Source organism: Zonotrichia albicollis, chromosome 22 (genome assembly GCF_047830755.1).
Source record: "Zonotrichia albicollis isolate bZonAlb1 chromosome 22, bZonAlb1.hap1, whole genome shotgun sequence".
NCBI lineage: Eukaryota > Metazoa > Chordata > Aves > Passeriformes > Passerellidae > Zonotrichia > Zonotrichia albicollis.
Window position 1 is genome coordinate 1,287,650 of NC_133840.1, and position 16,779 is coordinate 1,304,428.

General features: G+C 46.4%; 1 protein-coding gene across 5 annotated transcripts in view; it reads left to right on the plus strand.

The window, feature by feature from the left end:
• SYNRG (synergin gamma) overlaps nt 1-16,779 on the plus strand; it is a 33,674-nt gene that overhangs the window by 13,131 nt on the left and 3,764 nt on the right. For all 5 annotated transcript variants that reach the window (XM_074557037.1, XM_074557036.1, XM_074557038.1 and 2 more), the window contains 10 exons: nt 446-730; nt 1,754-1,881; nt 3,839-3,957; nt 4,152-4,214; nt 5,645-6,586; nt 13,354-13,914; nt 14,269-14,432; nt 15,264-15,317; nt 15,984-16,080; nt 16,332-16,480. In XM_074557037.1, the coding sequence (XP_074413138.1) occupies nt 446-730; nt 1,754-1,881; nt 3,839-3,957; nt 4,152-4,214; nt 5,645-6,586; nt 13,354-13,914; nt 14,269-14,432; nt 15,264-15,317; nt 15,984-16,080; nt 16,332-16,480 (2,562 nt within the window). The remainder of the gene's footprint in view (nt 1-445; nt 731-1,753; nt 1,882-3,838; nt 3,958-4,151; nt 4,215-5,644; nt 6,587-13,353; nt 13,915-14,268; nt 14,433-15,263; nt 15,318-15,983; nt 16,081-16,331; nt 16,481-16,779) is intronic.

Below are 16,779 nucleotides of genomic sequence, written 5' to 3' on the forward strand. Positions count from 1 at the left end.
ATGTATATGTAATATCAAATGTAACGAGTGACGGGACAAGAATACATGGCCTCTAGCTGTGGTGGGGGGTTTCAGATGTAACATGAGGAAGAATTTATTCATGGGAAAGGTAATTGCGATTAAGCACTGGAAAGGAAAGTGGTGGAGTCCCCATCCCTGGAGGTGTCCAAGGAAGGACATTGCTCTGGGCTGGGTGACAGGATGGGTCAAAGGATTAACTCAGTGCCCTTGGAGGCTTTTTCCTACCTCAGTAATTCTGTGTTGAATATAATTCCCTTACATGGGCTCTGTTGGCACATTTGGATGTGGGAGGTTTAGTGGGAGCTTGACCAGTGCCCTGCTTGTAGTTGGCTTCAGCCCAAGGAGCTGCAGGCTGGAGCTGAGAGCACACTGCAGCCTTTGTTCAGCCCTGCGCCTGGAATAACTGTGCTCGTTGTCTCTGCAGAGAGGGATCCCAGCCGTGAGCCCTGACGTGCTGAACCAGTTCCCGGCCGCGCCCGTCCCCACCCTGTCCGGCTTCCCGGTGCCGCTGCCCGCCGGGGTGAGCCAGCCCCCGCTGCTGCCCGCGGCTGCGCCGGCCCCCGTGGGGCTGGGCATGGGGCCCTCCGTGATGGGCATGGGCATCCCCGGCCCTGCCCCGGCCCCGGCTCCAGCCCCGGCCCCGGCTCCGGCGGGAGCAGCTCCTGCACAGCCCTCCGGAGCCTTCCTGCCCTCCTACCCGCCCGGCCAGGTGAGCTCATCCTGCCTGCAAACCCCTTCCCTGCCAGGGACATTAGCCTGGCTCTTCCACACTTATATGGGGAGAACAGCCCCGTCCCTGCCAGGGACATTAGCCTGGCTCTTCCACACTTACACGGGGAGAACAGCCTCTTCCCTGCAAGGGACATTAGCCTGGCTCTTCCACACTTACATGGGGAGAACAGATTTTAACTAAATGGCAAAAAAATCCAGAGCTGAAATCCAGCATGTGACGTCTGAAAATGTGAAGTGCCTTCTACCCGCCCTGCCACTTGAGCTCCTGCCTGCCTGCAAACCCCTTCCCTGCAAGGGACATTAGCCTGGCTCTTCCACACTTATATGAGAACAGGTTTTGAGTAAATGGCACAAAAAAATCCAGAGCTGAAATCCAGCATGTGACGTCTGAAAATGTGAAGTGCTGCTAAGGGCGTTCTTTTATTTTTGCGGTTCTTTCTGGTGGCATTAGAAGAGGTACAAAAGTGTTCTGTGTTCCAAAGAGGATTTTAGTTGTAGTTAGGATTTTGTAACGCACACGAAATGGAATTTTAGGTTAAACTGTGCAGCAGACTCTAATAGCTGGTAAAATAGGAGTTTCAGGAGCAGCTGAGAACACTGAAAACCTTCAGTTTACAAAGGTAAATCGTGGGGGATAAATTTGCTGTTTGCAGACACGCTTCATCCTTCAGAAAATATTTTTTGTGGTGCTATTAATTTTAAATTATTCATTGATTTAAATTATTAATATTTGTCTTGTATTAAAAGATGACCTGGCTGCGATCAATAAGACATTTATTGTGAAATAATGAACTATTGTTCATTCTCGCTCCCTGTAATCCTGTGTGTGTTTTAGTAGGGTGAGGTGCAGACAAGGTGGAAATGCTGATCATGCTGGTGTTGAAATGTTCTTTTCCTTCTTTTTTCCCCCTCTTAATCACACTGCTCCAAGCTGCTTTCTTGCTGGATGACAGTTTGAAGAGGCAGCAGCGTAGCAATTCTTGTGTTGTTTGTAACTCAGGTAGTAAAACCAGAAGATGATGACTTCCAGGAGTTTCAGGATGCCTCCAAGTCTGGCTCCCTGGATGACTCCTTCACTGATTTCCAGGGGGAGGCAGCCAAAGCAGCCAGCTCACAGCACCGCAGCAGGTACCAGCTCCTTGGTGTTTCTGTCATTTCTCTGGCCAGTGCCTGAACTTTGGATACCCGACTATAAATCTCAATTGAAGCATCATTCAGACTCCAGCAATCCTGGCTTTTCCTTTGGGAGACAAGATGTAATTCCTGATCAGGCAGGTTTTGTATAACAGAATAAATAAACATGTTTCCTCCCTTTGATAGTTTACAGTCGACCTTTCAAGGTGTACAAAGACTACAAAATTTCAGCCTTCTCTCCTCTTTGTGCACCTCCCAGGTGTCTGATTGTAGACAGACACATTTTCTGGGTAGGAGCTGGCTGCTCTTAGTGGCAAACAGCTCTGAATTCCATGTGAGCCCTGATTACCAGGTGCTTCCTTCAGCAGTGCCATCAATGGGGGATGCTTAACTCAATTGTTCTCTTATGCTTCTGTGTAAGAAATAGAATTTTATATTTTATATAATTTTAAATACAACCCCAGAATGTTTTGGTTTGGAAGGGACATTAAAGATCATCAGTTCCACCCCCACCATGGGCCAGAGACACCTTCCATTAGATCAGATTGCTCCAAACCCTGTCCAGCCTGGCCTTGGACTCTCCCAGGGATGTCAGTCAATGCCACCTGGGTCTGAAGATGCTGATTTAAGTATATCTTGTGTTAGATGTTGTTTTGCAGCTGAAGCTAATCTGTTACTGAAAGTTTTGACAGAAAACTGTTTGTTAGTTGCACAATGGGAAGTAGAGGATCATGAAGAAATATTTCAGAAAATGGTGTTTCTTTTTCACTGCAGCAGTTCTCTTTATTCAGTTGTGAAAGCGTTCAGTTTTGAACAAAATGTTACAATGAGCTATAATCTAATTGCTTATGGAGCTTTATTTAAAAAAAAGCCATCTGTGGAGTACAGCTGATTAACCATTCCATTTGCCAAGATTGCATATCTAATAGCCTGCTTTGCAGGGATGGGAAATTTAATTATATTACCATAAGCTCTGTTTTTCTGCCGTTGCACTGTCTGCCTGCAAGCAGCACAGACCAGCATCAGCACATGTGTGCAAGTGCTTGGTTTGTGTGTTGCTTGTAGGCTGCTGATAAGGAGATTTAAATGGCTCTGGAAAGATTCTTGCTCCGGGCTGAAGAATGCAATAGAAATTCATTCAGGTTTCCAGTGTGAGTGACACAAACTGGAGGTAGAATGCATCATTCATATGTAAAGGATGCTGTTGTGTGGAGCTGCCAGGGTCTGATAACAGGGCTTGTGTGGAGGGCAAGCAAAGCTCTCTCCTAAATCTTCCAGCCTCTGCTAACAAGGTGTTAGGTTGTTGTGGCAGTTTTACTGGATAAAATAGAGTGTGTTTATGCAAAAAGACTTGCTTGTGTAACTGTGCACTAATCCTTATTTTGCTGACTAGATACCTGATTGGCACTGACAGGAATTCAGAGTTATTATTTTCCTTCCTTTGAACAGTGATCCCACTTTATTATCCTAATTTTACAATATGTAATGAGATATAATCAGAATGAGATAAGCTGAAAGTATGGAGCTGTTAAAATCTCATGCAGTTTTAACTCTTTACTGTACCTAGTTTTATTAGGGGGAATTTTCATAGGAATAAATTAAGCAGGAGTGGTTCCTGGGGTGTGTCTGTGTGTTTGTTCTCTCCTGGGCTACAGATTCCTTGGTATAAAGTTCTGGAGTGTTCTGTTCATGGTTTTGATAGAAATTAAAATCAGGAACGGTGCAAATTGACTTTGAACCAAAGAAATATGATTAGGTGAGATAAAGTGGGAAGTTACCCAGCTGAGGTCACTTACATCAGGGGCTGGATTAAACACTCATCAAGGCATAAGCTTAGGTTTAGGAACCAAATTGTGTAGGCATAATAAGAGGCTCCATTAAATAAAACCTGGAAATGCAGATTTCTTATGGATCTATTAAGGAACTTTGCTTTTATCTTTTTTGTTTTTAGCGTTCCTTCTTTACTAATGCCACTCCCAGGTACTAAGCCACTTTCACCAGCTGACAAATATGCTGTGTTTAAAGGAATGGCAGCTGAGAAGCCTTCTGAGAGTGCAGCTGCTTTTGGAGGTAAAAGGACAAATACACAACCGCTATGAGTAATTTCTTGTACAATTTCATATATCTTCTCTTTGGCATTGATAAGATATTCATCTTTAAAAATCAGAGCAATTAATGTAACGTTTGCTGTATGAATTCCTCATTTTGGTGTATGAATTCCTCATTTCTCTGTGTAAATGTATTTCTTTTCTGCTCTTCTCTAGACGGAGGGGACAAGTACAGCGCTTTCCGGGAATTAGAGCAACCAGCAGAAAGCAAATACTTGGGTAAGCACTGGGGCTTTATTGGGTTTTCATTATCATTTGTAGCATTTCTCTTTGAGCTGCAGAATTTCCCTCTCTGCAATTCTAAAATAATGGTGCTGCTGCTTCTCTAAAAAACTTGGTAGGAAGTGTCTTGTAAAAGCAGGGCAGTATCCTATTGGAACAATGTGCTGATGGTATTTCTGGAAGGTTGGCATCTCCTCTGGGTGCTCCTGAGTTTTATTTTAAAGTAATGATGTGGTTGGAATTTGTTTTAAGTAAGGAGTCATTCATTTATGAAACCCCTGTGGTGTTTTGTGAGCTTCTCATGCTTGGAACCTCTTCAGGATTAAATGCTTGCAGTAAAATGAAATAACATTTGATCTCTTTCTGTACATGTTCTAAAATATAGAAAGTTGCTGTATTTGCCTGCTTTCAAAGTCTGACCACTCTTAACCCTTTCACCAGCTTCCATTTCTAATGGAAAAGTTTGCAATTCTTCAGTAAGTTTAGTTTGCTGTGCTGTTGCAGTTTTGATCAATGAGTAGCAATTTCAGGAATATTTTATATTGTTGCTGAGCCAAATGAATTTGTTTGGAGGGGAGGGAGAATAAAAGGGGAAATAAAAGATCAGGTGTAGTTGTGGTCCTGTAGTGCCATCACTAAGAGTATTCTTTTAAATCGTGGTTAAACTGATTTAAAGTGTGACACTGAGGTAGCTTAATAATGAAATGCTAGTGGTGTGTTTCTAAAACAGAAAAAATCTATTTATTGGACACTTGTCTTAAAGTAAGCATCAATACTTTAAAATTACAAGTAGTCCAAGTATGTACGTGCTGGTGAATGGGTTAAACAATGTTTTCATGTTCAAAAGAAGAAAGTTATAAAATTAACCCACCAAAATATTGAATGTAAATTCAATGAAAACATTCTTACCTCATGTTGGTTTTGTCTCAGCCATCTGGTGATCCCCCCTGAAAAAGCTGCAGTATTTCAGAGGGAGGAAGGGAAGAATTGCTTCCATAAAAAGCAAACACTGTATTGGTATAAGTGAAATTCAAAATTACATTCGTTGTTTGGCAAACACGAAGAGGATGAGGTGGGGAGAACAACTTGCATGGAAGCCAAATGAGGCAGTATTGATCTCCTTTTGAATCCCTTTGCCATGGTGTGTTTTGATATTAACTCGGTGTAAAGGGAGTTTAAAATGACTTTGGGGCTATTTGAGAGAATGAGGTGTTTGCTGGAGTGCAGAGCAGAATCAGTGCCCCTGACACTTGTGTGGCTCGTGGAGGTTGAGTTTGCAGTTCCGTGTGCGCCCAAGGGCTTCCATTTAAAGTTTCCCTAAACCCTTCTGGCACTGCATGGAATCATTTGCTTGCTTGCATGGTGTGAATGTGCTGTGCTTGTTGTGCAGGGTTTAATTGTTGTTTTCTCCCTGTTTTCGTTCCCAGGAGAGAACCTTGCAGAGTTCAAGCCCACAGGAGCTGACGATGGTTTCACAGATTTCAAAACCGCTGACAGCATCTCCCCGTTAGAGCCACCCTCCAAGGACAAAACCTTCCCTGCACCCTTCCCTCCTGTGCCAGCTCAGCCAAAACAGCCAACACAAGCCAAGACCCCTTTGAACCTGGCAGACTTGGAGCTCTTTTCCTCTCCTGGAGAAAACAAGCAGCCATCCTTCCCACCTGCATTCAACACCTCAAAGCCGGGCTCCTTTCCCCCTCCACCCCTTCCCTCAGCCTCTGCCCAGCCAGCACCCAGCAAAACTTCAAGCTTAGCTGATGACTTTGGAGAGTTCAACCTCTTTGGGGAATTTTCTAACGGCGCATCAGCCAGTGGACAAGATGACTTTGCAGATTTTATGGCGTTCAACAACAGCGGCGGCTTTTCCGAACAAAAACCCGAGGACAAATACAATGCACTGAAGCTGGAGGGCAGCCCCGGTGCTCAGGCTGGCTCCTCAGGCAGCACAGTGAAGGGTGGGCAGAGCTCTGCCACCACTGCTACGCCCACCAAGTACAACATCTTCAAGCAGCTGTCCCTGGAGGGCCCCGGGGCGGCCTTCGAGGAGGGCAAGGACGGCGCGCTCTCCTCGGCCAAGAGCGACGATGACTTTGCTGACTTCCACTCCAAGTTCTCTTCCGGCGGCGCCGAGAAGTCGCTGGTGGACAAGGTGGCAGCTTTCAAGCAGGCCAAAGAAGACTCTGCTTCGGTGAAATCCCTGGACCTGCCTTCCATCGGCGGCAGCAGCGTGGGCAAGGAGGACTCCGAAGACGCGCTGTCTGTTCAGTTTGACATGAAACTGGCTGATGTGGGAGGAGATCTTAAGCATGTCATGTCTGATAGCTCTTTGGATTTGCCAACAGTTAGTGGCCAGCATCCACCAGCAGCAGGTGAGGAACTGGTTAGATTGCTCTGGTAACGTAGGTGGTGCAGATTCCGTGTTCTCTGTGCTCAATTACAGTATTATGCACTCGTCTTTCAGTAGTGGAAGACTCCTCAGTGTGTGTCCCCGCCAGCCACGGCCCCTCAGCAGGGCACTCTTTAGTTTTTGTCTTAGAAGACTATAAATATAACTAGCTGGAACAGTTTGAACTCCAGGCCAGTTTATTTTTGAGATTTAACATCATCATACTGGTACCTGTTCGCCATTAAGGGACTCGAGTGGAAAATATTCCAGTGCAAACAGTGTCATTCCATTTATGTCAGCAAGATGATGGCAGAGTCTCACTTTAATCTCTTGTTTTCCACAGAGCATTTGGCTTGGGGACTTCCCCCTGGGCGCTTCCCAAGGGTCACTAATTGGGGCTGTTAATGAGAAGCTGACTAATCACCAAGAGCAGTGTATTCCCCTTACCGTGGGGCTTACTCTGGGGAGGCAGGGTTTTGCAGGACTGCAGTTTAGAGTATTTCACACACCTTCCAGTGTTAAACCCCTCGTGGAAATCATTGTGCCAAGGGGCTGCAAGTGCTGGTCTCATGATTGGGAGCTCTTGGACCTGAATTTAAACCATGAGACTTTCACTTTATCAGGTTTCCACCTTCTTTAATTTCCCTTTATGACAACATTCCTGAGGGAGTGAACTGACCATCTCTGACCTGATCACATATCATAAAACAAATTTCCCAAGTGTCCTGCTTTTTCTTTTCATATATACATAGGAGATAAGCTGTAGTTAAATGTTCTGTGGCCTTCAACAACACGGGAACATTACTGTGTTCTAGGACAAGTTTTATGCAGTCAAAGGCTTTTCTGAACAGGGGGAACGTACAAACTGTAAATGTAAAAGCTCTTACTGCAAGAATTGGTTATTTCCACATGAAATATTTCTTCCATTTTTTGCAGATATGGGTAGAGAAAAGATATACAGTACTGTAATTTTGCATTATATGATATTTTTAAGTAGGGGAGAGAATTAAGTTGGCAACTTCGATGTGGAAGATACTCTCTAACAGGGTACAAAATATCAGGAATAATTTATTAGCAAAGACATTTAATTTTCATATAACTGCTTGGGAAAACTCCAAGTTGAGTGAGCTGGCAAAACGTAGCACCAACAGTGTATTCTTGAATGTTTACTTTGGGTTTGAAAGCACTTTTTCCTAATATTTTTCTAGCCTCTTTTGGTGGTAGTTTGACTTCTGTAGCTCTTTACAGGACGTGTGATTTTGCCACAGCAGCCCGTGGTGAATAATTGCTGTTTGTGGCAGGAAAGCCTCTTTTTTTTTGGTTTGTTTAAAGGGGTTAGCCCTTCATGTGCTTGTTGCTAAACTTTTGAACTCTGAAGTATTAATTAGAAGCTATTTTTATTGAACTTAAACAAGTCTGTATTCTCCTATGGTGCCAAGTTAGATGTTATTCTAAAAGGGAGAGTTTAGCTCCATTTAAGTGTTTGGATTTGGTAGCAGGACGTGCTCTGGACACTGCTACAAACACTCCTGTGCTCACGTGTTCCTTTCTGTGTGTTTGATGCATTTCAAGCTGTGAACTGCTGATGGTCCAGTCCTTTATTTTTTTTTTTTTTTTCTTTTTTTCAGTTTACACAAAACCTAAAAAGCAGATTATTTTTTTTCCTTTTTTCCTCACCGTTTCCTTGGATCTGTAAATGTAATGTCAGAAAGGGGCAGGATCCCTGTGTCACCTCCCTGCTGGGAGTGTCCTGGGGAGCTGCCCCCGTGTCCCAGCTCCAGGGGAGCAGCAGCAGCACAGAGGTGCAGGGAGATGGTGCCCACACAGAGCTGTTTGTGCAGAGATGGTGCCCACACCGAGCTCTTGGTCCCTGGGCTCTGAGCTTTGGCATTTGTAGCTTCCAGGTATGGGCAGGTAGGTGCTGGTGCTGGGAATCAGGGAGAGATCCTTGGCTTGCTTCCCCTGTGCTCTCTTGAGGCGTGAAAGGTTCCCAGATTTTCTCTCTCCAGAGGGGATACAGTCTCTTTAAGCTGCTAACTCTGTGTGTGGAAGGTGGATTGTACTAATGTTGCCTGATTCCTCCTGCATTTTCTGCTGTAACCCTTTGAGCACTGGCTGCATGCTGTTAGTTTGAACCAGGCTGCTGCTTCTACACCAAATTTCCCTTTCACTCTGAGCTGAGAGCGTTTGAATGGGCACCTGCTCCTGTTGGGTGAGCCTGACCTGTCCTTCCTGCCAAAGGCTGCAGCCAGAGGAGCCCTGCCCCAGGCACCCTCAAAGGGTTATCTGCTGCACTCACACACCTGTAAAGTTCCTTTTTCTTTGCCATTACTGGAGATTCTCTGTATATTTTAATCAACTTCAGGTTTTTTTGCTGCTTTTTCTAATGTCTGATTTCAACTAAACATTTCCTGTGTGAATGTGCCTTTTCAGATCTGCTTTGATATCTCTCTTCTGCAAGTATTGACCTGCATGCTTTTCTCTGATACCGCCCTCCCGAGCTCCTCTGTATCACTATCTTTTGTGATCTGTAAGTCCTGCTGTGTTAATAAATATTATCTTGGCATATTTTGAAAACGTGGGGGTGTGTGTGATTTGTTGCAAACTAGCAATGTATCTCTGCTTCCTCAAAAATACAGAGCTGAAGGTTCTGGTGTCCCCTTAAGGTGGTGGGAGCCTTTCTCTTGCAGAGCAGGGTGTGGGTGAGCTTCCTTCTCCTCCTCTTCAGCACTCTGAGCTTCCTCCCTGTGACCTCCTGAATCTTTACATATCAACCTCAATAATATCTTTCCAGTGATGTGTGTTTGAGGGGGATGGAGTGGAGGAAATGTGTGGTGGCAGGGTTGTTTCTGTGAGTTGGCACTGAAACTGTGTTGCTGTCTAGACTTTTATGAGTAGAAGCCCACTCAATAATATTCTGATATTTATTTACCTAATCCAGTGTGAGTTAACCAGAACCCCAAAGTAAATTTTCCATTTGGGAAGTTCTACCTTTTAAATACTGAAACTTTCAAACATGAATGACAGCTGCAAATTTTTGGCATGCAATTATGTCACTTCACATTCCTCCAGCTCCTGAGCCACTGACAGCTTGGGATTAGCATCAAATTAGCAGACAAGAGAAAAAGCTAAAAATAATTGAGATGTGGAATAGTTCAAATGTTGTTTTGGGGTTTTGGAGTTGCCACAAGAGCAGAAACCAGCTCAGGAAGCAGAATGTGGCTTTTCTTCTTTACACCAAACTGGAGAGGCTTGAAAAGGAACAAAAGAAAAAGGGAGAAAAACATAACACCCCTCCTTGGTTCTGGAGATCCCAGGTTGTGCCCAGACCTGAAGGTTTTTAAACCAAAGCTTTGAATATGAAGCTGAGGCCTAATTCTGCAGGTGCAGTTTGTGTTTGTTCAGCCATTCCTGGAGGGGGCAGAGGAACCTTCATGGCTGTATTTGTGATGTTTTTGTCCAGGCTGAGTCAGATTGACTCCCTTGGCCTCACTTGGGTTAATTCTGCACAATGAAGAGCTTTTCCTGCCTGGTTTATCCAGGAGGGCTCTGCCAGGGAGGGTGTGGATGTGTTTGCCATGGCCTTCCCAAGGGCCTCTGTGGGACTGAGCTCCCAGTGTCAGCTCTGGGCTTTCATTCTGCAGTGAAACGTTGTTTATAACAATCATTTCAAAATAATTGGCAAATCCTGTAATTCCACAAGGTTTGGAGCCTTTTCTCTGCTGTTATTTACCTTACAGTCAGCATTCTTGATGCTTTCCACCTTAGCTACAGCCATTCTTTAGAGAAAGAAAATGGGAATAAATCCTTTTTGTTAACTGCTCCAGGCTTGCCCAGCTGAGAAACAGGCTTGGGATTTTTCAGGTTGCTGCAGCAGTGCATGAAACTGTTCTGCATCCTCCTGTCCCTTCCTGAGGGAGCAGGGAGAGGTGGAGCCTGTCCTGGGCTGCTGCTCTGGCTGCAGGGGATGTTCAGGGTGAAATGGCAGCACTGGGGATGTTCAGGGTGAAATGGCAGCACTGGGGATGTTCAGGGTGAAATAACAGCACTGGGGATGTTCAGGGTGAAATGACAGCACTGGGGATGTTCAGGGTAAAATGACAGCACTGGGGATGTTCCAGGGTGACAGCACTGGGGATGTTCAGGGTACCAGCACTGATGCTCTGCAGGAGCAGAGCTCCACAGCTGCCACCTGTGTCACCCTAACAACCAAAACATGGCACCAGAGCTAGGTTTATTCATCAGACTCTTAATACCCACTGAAATACAAAAACCTGAAAGTCTCCTGTGCTGGCTGAAATCCCCAAATTTATCCCAATGTCCCTGAGTTGTCTGTCTCAGTTTCCTTCAGATAGGCACTAATGCTGTCAAGGGTTTTCCTTAAATGATTAAACTGTTGACATTGAAGGCTCCAGCTTGTAATTTGCCTCCAGCCATAACTTAATCCTTGGTAGTTGCAATAAATTATTATAGTTGGCCCAAATCAGGGGTGGGAAGCTTTCCTTTAGATGAGATAGGACTGGATAACAGTGTTTTTAACTGTATTTCATCCTGCTGTGCTTTCCTTGCAGCCAGTGCTTTCCCTTGCTGGTTCCTGCAGGTGCACCTGGCCCCAGGTGATGATCAGGCACCTTGGACTTTGGGTTCCACATTCTTATTTTTCATACTTCTCACTAAATTGCTTTAGGACTGCTTGAGCTGTTAACACTGACTCTGAACGCAGTGTTTTCTCAGTAATATAATATTAATAGAAAAGGTTTATTCACTGGAGTGATCCTTCTGGAATTATATAAAAAAAACCCAATCAAATGTACAGAATTGAACCATTACATTTCACCTGAGCCCTTGCACCTCTTCAGAGGTTTCATGTCTGCCTGAATTCACAGGCAGAGAATCCTGACCCTTGCTTTGTGAATAATTAAACGATTGTTCTGCCTCCCTGCCCTATTGATTGCAGGTCAGCCAGGATTCCCCCGGAGCCTGCTGCTGGTCCTGCCTGAGCCTGAGGCAGGCTTGGGTCAGCAGAGCCTTGAGCTGGGCCTTGAGGATGTGTTTGCAGCTCAGAGTGTCAGCAGCTGTCAGAGGAACAGTTCCCAGCAGGATGGGGTGGGAGTGTGCAGCTGCTGGGGTGGGACCAGCTCTCCTCCCTCTCTGCAGAGCCACGGCAAGGTGGGCTCTGAGCTGGCCTTTGCAGCCTGAACACAGTCAGGGGAAGCTGGTGCTATGTGCAGGATCCCAGCATTAATTACAGCTGGCTCTCTCTTTCATGCAAAGCTTTCCTTTCCCTTCCTCAAACAAAAACGTGAGAGCCCAGGGTGTGGGGTGTGGTGAGAAATCACTGACCCCTCTGGGCTCCTTTCACTCAGGTGCTTCCATCTCTGTTCATCCACAGCTCCAGGGGCACTGGCAGATCTGTGTGCCGGGCTCAGCTCTGGGTTTGGGGTGCTGGCAGGACAAGTGGCAGCTCCAGGAGGGGCTGATGGATGGATGGATGGCTGGCTGTGCCTCACTGACCCACAGCAGTGGCCATTAAGCAGTGCCATGTGCTGCTCAGGTTTTTCATTAGCCATGGATGTGGGTCATGCCTGGGAAGCAGCCTGGAGCCTGGCCTGCTGTGCCCCTCCAGGGGGATGAACAAACCAATAAATGGTTTGTTGGAATGGTTTCATCCTCGGGCTGCTGAGGCTGCAGTGAAGGAAGCACAGCTGGGAATTCAGCTTGTTCCCCGTGGCTCTGTCAGTGTGCAGCCTGCTCAGCACCAGGGTCTGAGCCCCAGGGAAACTCTCTGTGCTCTGGGTTTGCTGTCCCTGCAGCCTCCAGACCCTGAGCAACCCAAGCTGACAGTTCCTGCTGGAAAACAATGCCAGAAGTAGGGAAGGAGGGCTGGTTTGCTGGGGAGGGGGCTGATGCTCTGATGCAAACTGCCCAGCCCTGCTCTGGGTGCCTTTGGGGATCAGAGTCAGTCTGGAGGTGAAAGATCCCTCTCTGATCTCACAGCTGCCCCTGGCAGGGAGAAGAACCTATTGGGCCATGTAATCACCAGGTGGGTACAAATGTTTGGAGCTTTCTGCAAAATAATTGGATTTTCTCTAGACTTAGCTTTTACAAACTATTTATTCAGTTAAAACATGAGCTCTGCAATGTCCCTGTCAGTGCTGGCACCTGGAAGTTTGACGAGTCGGCCGTGCAGCACTGCAGGAGCCCTGATAAGCTCCAACAGGATTTCTAGGCTTTTTCAGATCCTTGCAGCACATTTTTACATGTTATTTGTATCAAAGCATGAATATTAAATTAAAGTGTATTAATACTTTATCAGAGGAATGGGAAAGTCAGCCCAGTCTTCTGTGTGGTTGGATTTGATAAGATGAAACAACTCATTAAAGGTGTTTGAGTTGTAACATTTATATTTTGATTGTAGATTCTGCAGCCAGAAAACTCAACTGGTGATCTGTGCAGTCTGGACTGGCCAGAAACTTTTTTTTTTTTAGTGTTTCTTCACTACCATAGTGGTATGGTGACTTTCAGCTTAAAATGCAAGGCAGCATTCAAAGGTCAAGGCTTAGATTCATTGAACAGAGAAATTTCTGTATGAAATGCTCAGGTATTTTCCAGGTTATTTTTGTGCACACCTCAAGCCTCAGCGAGACAGAGATTCTGTGCTTGTCCTTGCAGCTCCTCCAGGCTCTCAGCAGGTCGGTGGAGAGTGGAAGGGTTTGGAGTTCAGCTCCTAACTGTGGGGCTTTGTTTCAGATGTGGATGACTTTAAGGGCGGCCCGTTTGGAAGCTGTGCTGGTGGCTCTGCACTCGGCAGCCTGGCGAGCTCCGACAGGGACCTGCAGGACAGGGACAGGGACAGGAGGCTCCCCTGCGCCGCCACCGCCGTCCTGCAGAAGAAGGAGACCTTCTTTGGCAGCACAGAGAACATCACCATGACCACGGTTTCCAAAGTGACCACCTTCTCCAGCGAGGATGCTCTGCAGGACGTTCCCTTCGCGCCCTTTGCCAACTTCAAGGACTCGGGACCGGTGTCCGGTCCTGGTGACGACGACCTCGGGGACTTTGGGGACTTTGCCAGGCTCCCCTCGGAAGCTCAGGATGCAGCAGCAGCTGACACAGCCCTGGGCAGTGATTTCCCTGCTGGAGCCTCCCCTGAGCTGCGCAGAGAGGCCACGGATGACTTTGGGGAGTTCCAAAGCGAGAAACCAAAAATCAGCAAGTTCGACTTCTTGGTGGCCACTTCCCAGGGCAAGGTGAAATCCAGTGAGGAGATGATCAGGAGTGAGCTGGCCACCTTTGACCTGTCTGTGCAAGGTAAGCCTGCCCGTGGTGGAGGAACCTCATGGTGCATGGGCTCATCAAAGGCTGATTTTCCTAATTGAATTATAAATCAGCTAATGGGGATTGTTCCAAAGGCTGCTGGAAACGACCTGAGTCTTCTCATTGATTTCCGTGGCATTTGGAGCAGGCCTTTTTCTACAAGGGAAATATTTGTTGTGCCAAAAACCTGTAAGAATTGAGGGACTTGGGGAGATCTGCAGCAGTCACTGAGTAAAGAGAAATATTTGTTCTTCTGCAGGAGCGGGACAGCCCTTGCTGCCACTCCATTCATTTTAAACAGCCTGGGTCTTCAGAGGGCAGGAATAACTTTACAACCTGACTTTTTAGGGTCTCACAAGAGGAGCCTGAGCCTGGGGGACAGAGAAATCAGCCGCTGCTCGCCCCTGGCAGCCCTGGAGCAGCCCTTCAGGGACCGCTCCAACACGCTGAGCGAGAAGCCAGCCCTGCCCGTCATCAGGGACAAGTACAAGGACCTCACGGGGGAGGTGGAGGTGAGGAGCAGCCTGGGACACCCCTGAGGGGCTCCTGTGTCCCAGTTTTGGGGTTTTACCTGTTTGAGGATGGTGTGACTGTGAGATGTGTCCAGGTGCAGGTAGATGTTGTGAGTGAGACCTGGAGGTTTCTTCTCTCGCGTCCTTAAAGGAGGTGGGAAAACACAGAATGTTGTCTGAAACACAGGATGTTGTCTGAAACACACACAGAATGTTGTCTGAAACACAGAATGTTGTCTGAAACACAGGATATTGTCTGAAACACACACAGAATGTTGTCTGAAACACACACAGAATGTTGTCTGAAACACAGGATGTTGTCTGAAACACACACAGAATGTTGTCTGAAACACAGAATCACTTGACCTTGCAGCCTAAGCTTATGCCTGGAAATTGGTTACAGTTTAAATCTAATCCCAGCTCTGGCAGAGAGCGTTTGCTTTGGGAATGGCTTTTTGGCTGTGTGGCAGTTATTTCTCTTGCTCATCCTGAGAGGAGATGGGAAAAGGACTCAGATTAAATTCTGCTAATCCCCATTGCTAGAACAGCAGACTGGAACAAATGTGTCAGGAGGAGCTGTGTGCAATGAAACCTTTTACCCACCCCTATACATTCTCCTTTTGAAACTCGTTCCCACTCCCAGGATTCAAATTTTAGACTTCAGGTGCACAGAGAATCTTGAAAGAATGGGGAGAAATTAGGAACAGATGTGTTAAAAGTTGACACAGCTGATGTGCAAACAGTCTTTTGAAATACCTGTCTGCTGTGTAGGAGAGAGGGAGAGAAATGAGTGTAGGAACAAGACTGAGCCTGTGCTTCTCTTTGCTCCAGGAGAGTGAGAGGTATGCCTACGAGTGGCAGAGGTGCCTGGAGAGTGCCCTGCAGGTGAGTGTGCCTCCTCCTCCTCCCTCAGGACCTGCCTCACTCAGTGGTGCAGAAACTGTGGCAATCAGCCCTGGGAATTGCAGTTTTTAAACCAAAACTGCCACCTCCTCCTCAGCTGAGCCCCCCACACTGCTCTCCCTGTGGCTGGGGGTTAGTTTGGCTTCTCCCTGAATATCCCAGCTCTCTGGTTGGGGGGTGCTCCCCTGTTTGGGTGCCCAATATTGGGCACTGGTACCAGAGCCTGGCTCCTCAGGGCTCCCTGAGGGACAGAGCTGGTGCTGTGCTGTGCCCAGGGCCCATTCCTGTGCTGCTGGGGGATATTGCACAGCCACATCTGTGCTCCTGAACATTTCTCCTTTGCAGTGGAGTATTAGACAGCCCAAACTGTGCATGCTCTTATTAAATTAGACAGCAAGGCAAGCATGCTCTTAAAACTCTTATTTTGGTAATGAAACTATTGGGGGAATACATTAAGGTTTTAAATGTTCTCACTCTCCCCTGATCTGCTTAAGCAGGAGTGTATAAAACATGTGATGGAGTGTGGCAGTCATTTCTTGTTTAATTTGTCTCCTTTTCTGAAGAGCAGCTTCTGCTGGGGGTAATCTTGTTTGTAATGATTATTCAAAGATAGAAACCCCATCATTTTATGGAATCCATTCCCACCAGGTCATAAAGAAAGCCAACGACACCTTAAATGGAATCAGCAGCTCATCTGTGTGCACTGAAGTCATCCAGTCTGCCCAAGGCATGGAATATTTACAGGGTATGTTTTAACTTTCCACGTGCTTTACACTGAAAGTTCTTCCCTAAAAACCAGGAATACAGAGTCACTCTTCCCCGCATGGCATTATTTTAAATCCTAATCTTTGCCTGCATCTGAATAATGAGGAACTCTGCCAAATAAATGTAAACTCCAGCTCTGAGCTGCCCCTCCATGGCCACCCCTCCTGTGCCTCTCTGCTTTTGCCATTTCCAGTGCATTCCCTGCAATCCCCCCCTGTTTTACATCCACAGGGGTTGTTGAAGTCTACAGAGTCACAAAGAGGGTGGAGCTGGGCATCAAAGCCACTGCAGTGTGCAGTGAGAAGCTGCAGCAGCTGCTGAAGGATATTGATAAAGTGTGGAACAACCTGATCAGCTTCATGTCCCTGGCTGCTCTCACGGTAAGGCCCAAACAAGCTGCCTGGTTGCTAAAACAAATGTCATAATTTCATTTAAAGAGGCTTTGCAGGGTGTGCTGAGTTGACTGTTTGTGTTTCTTGTCTTGGAAAATGGAAATGAACTTATATTTGTGAAAGCCAGTTTAAAACCCCCTAAGAGAAGTGTTATTTATGCACAGACATGATGTTGTCTGACTTGGTGCCTCAGTGATTCAGGTGATATCCTGGGTGTCTGTGGACATCTCCAGTGAGGCAAATTGAATAAAATACCTTGTGGGGTTTGTGCTGCAGGAGATGCAATG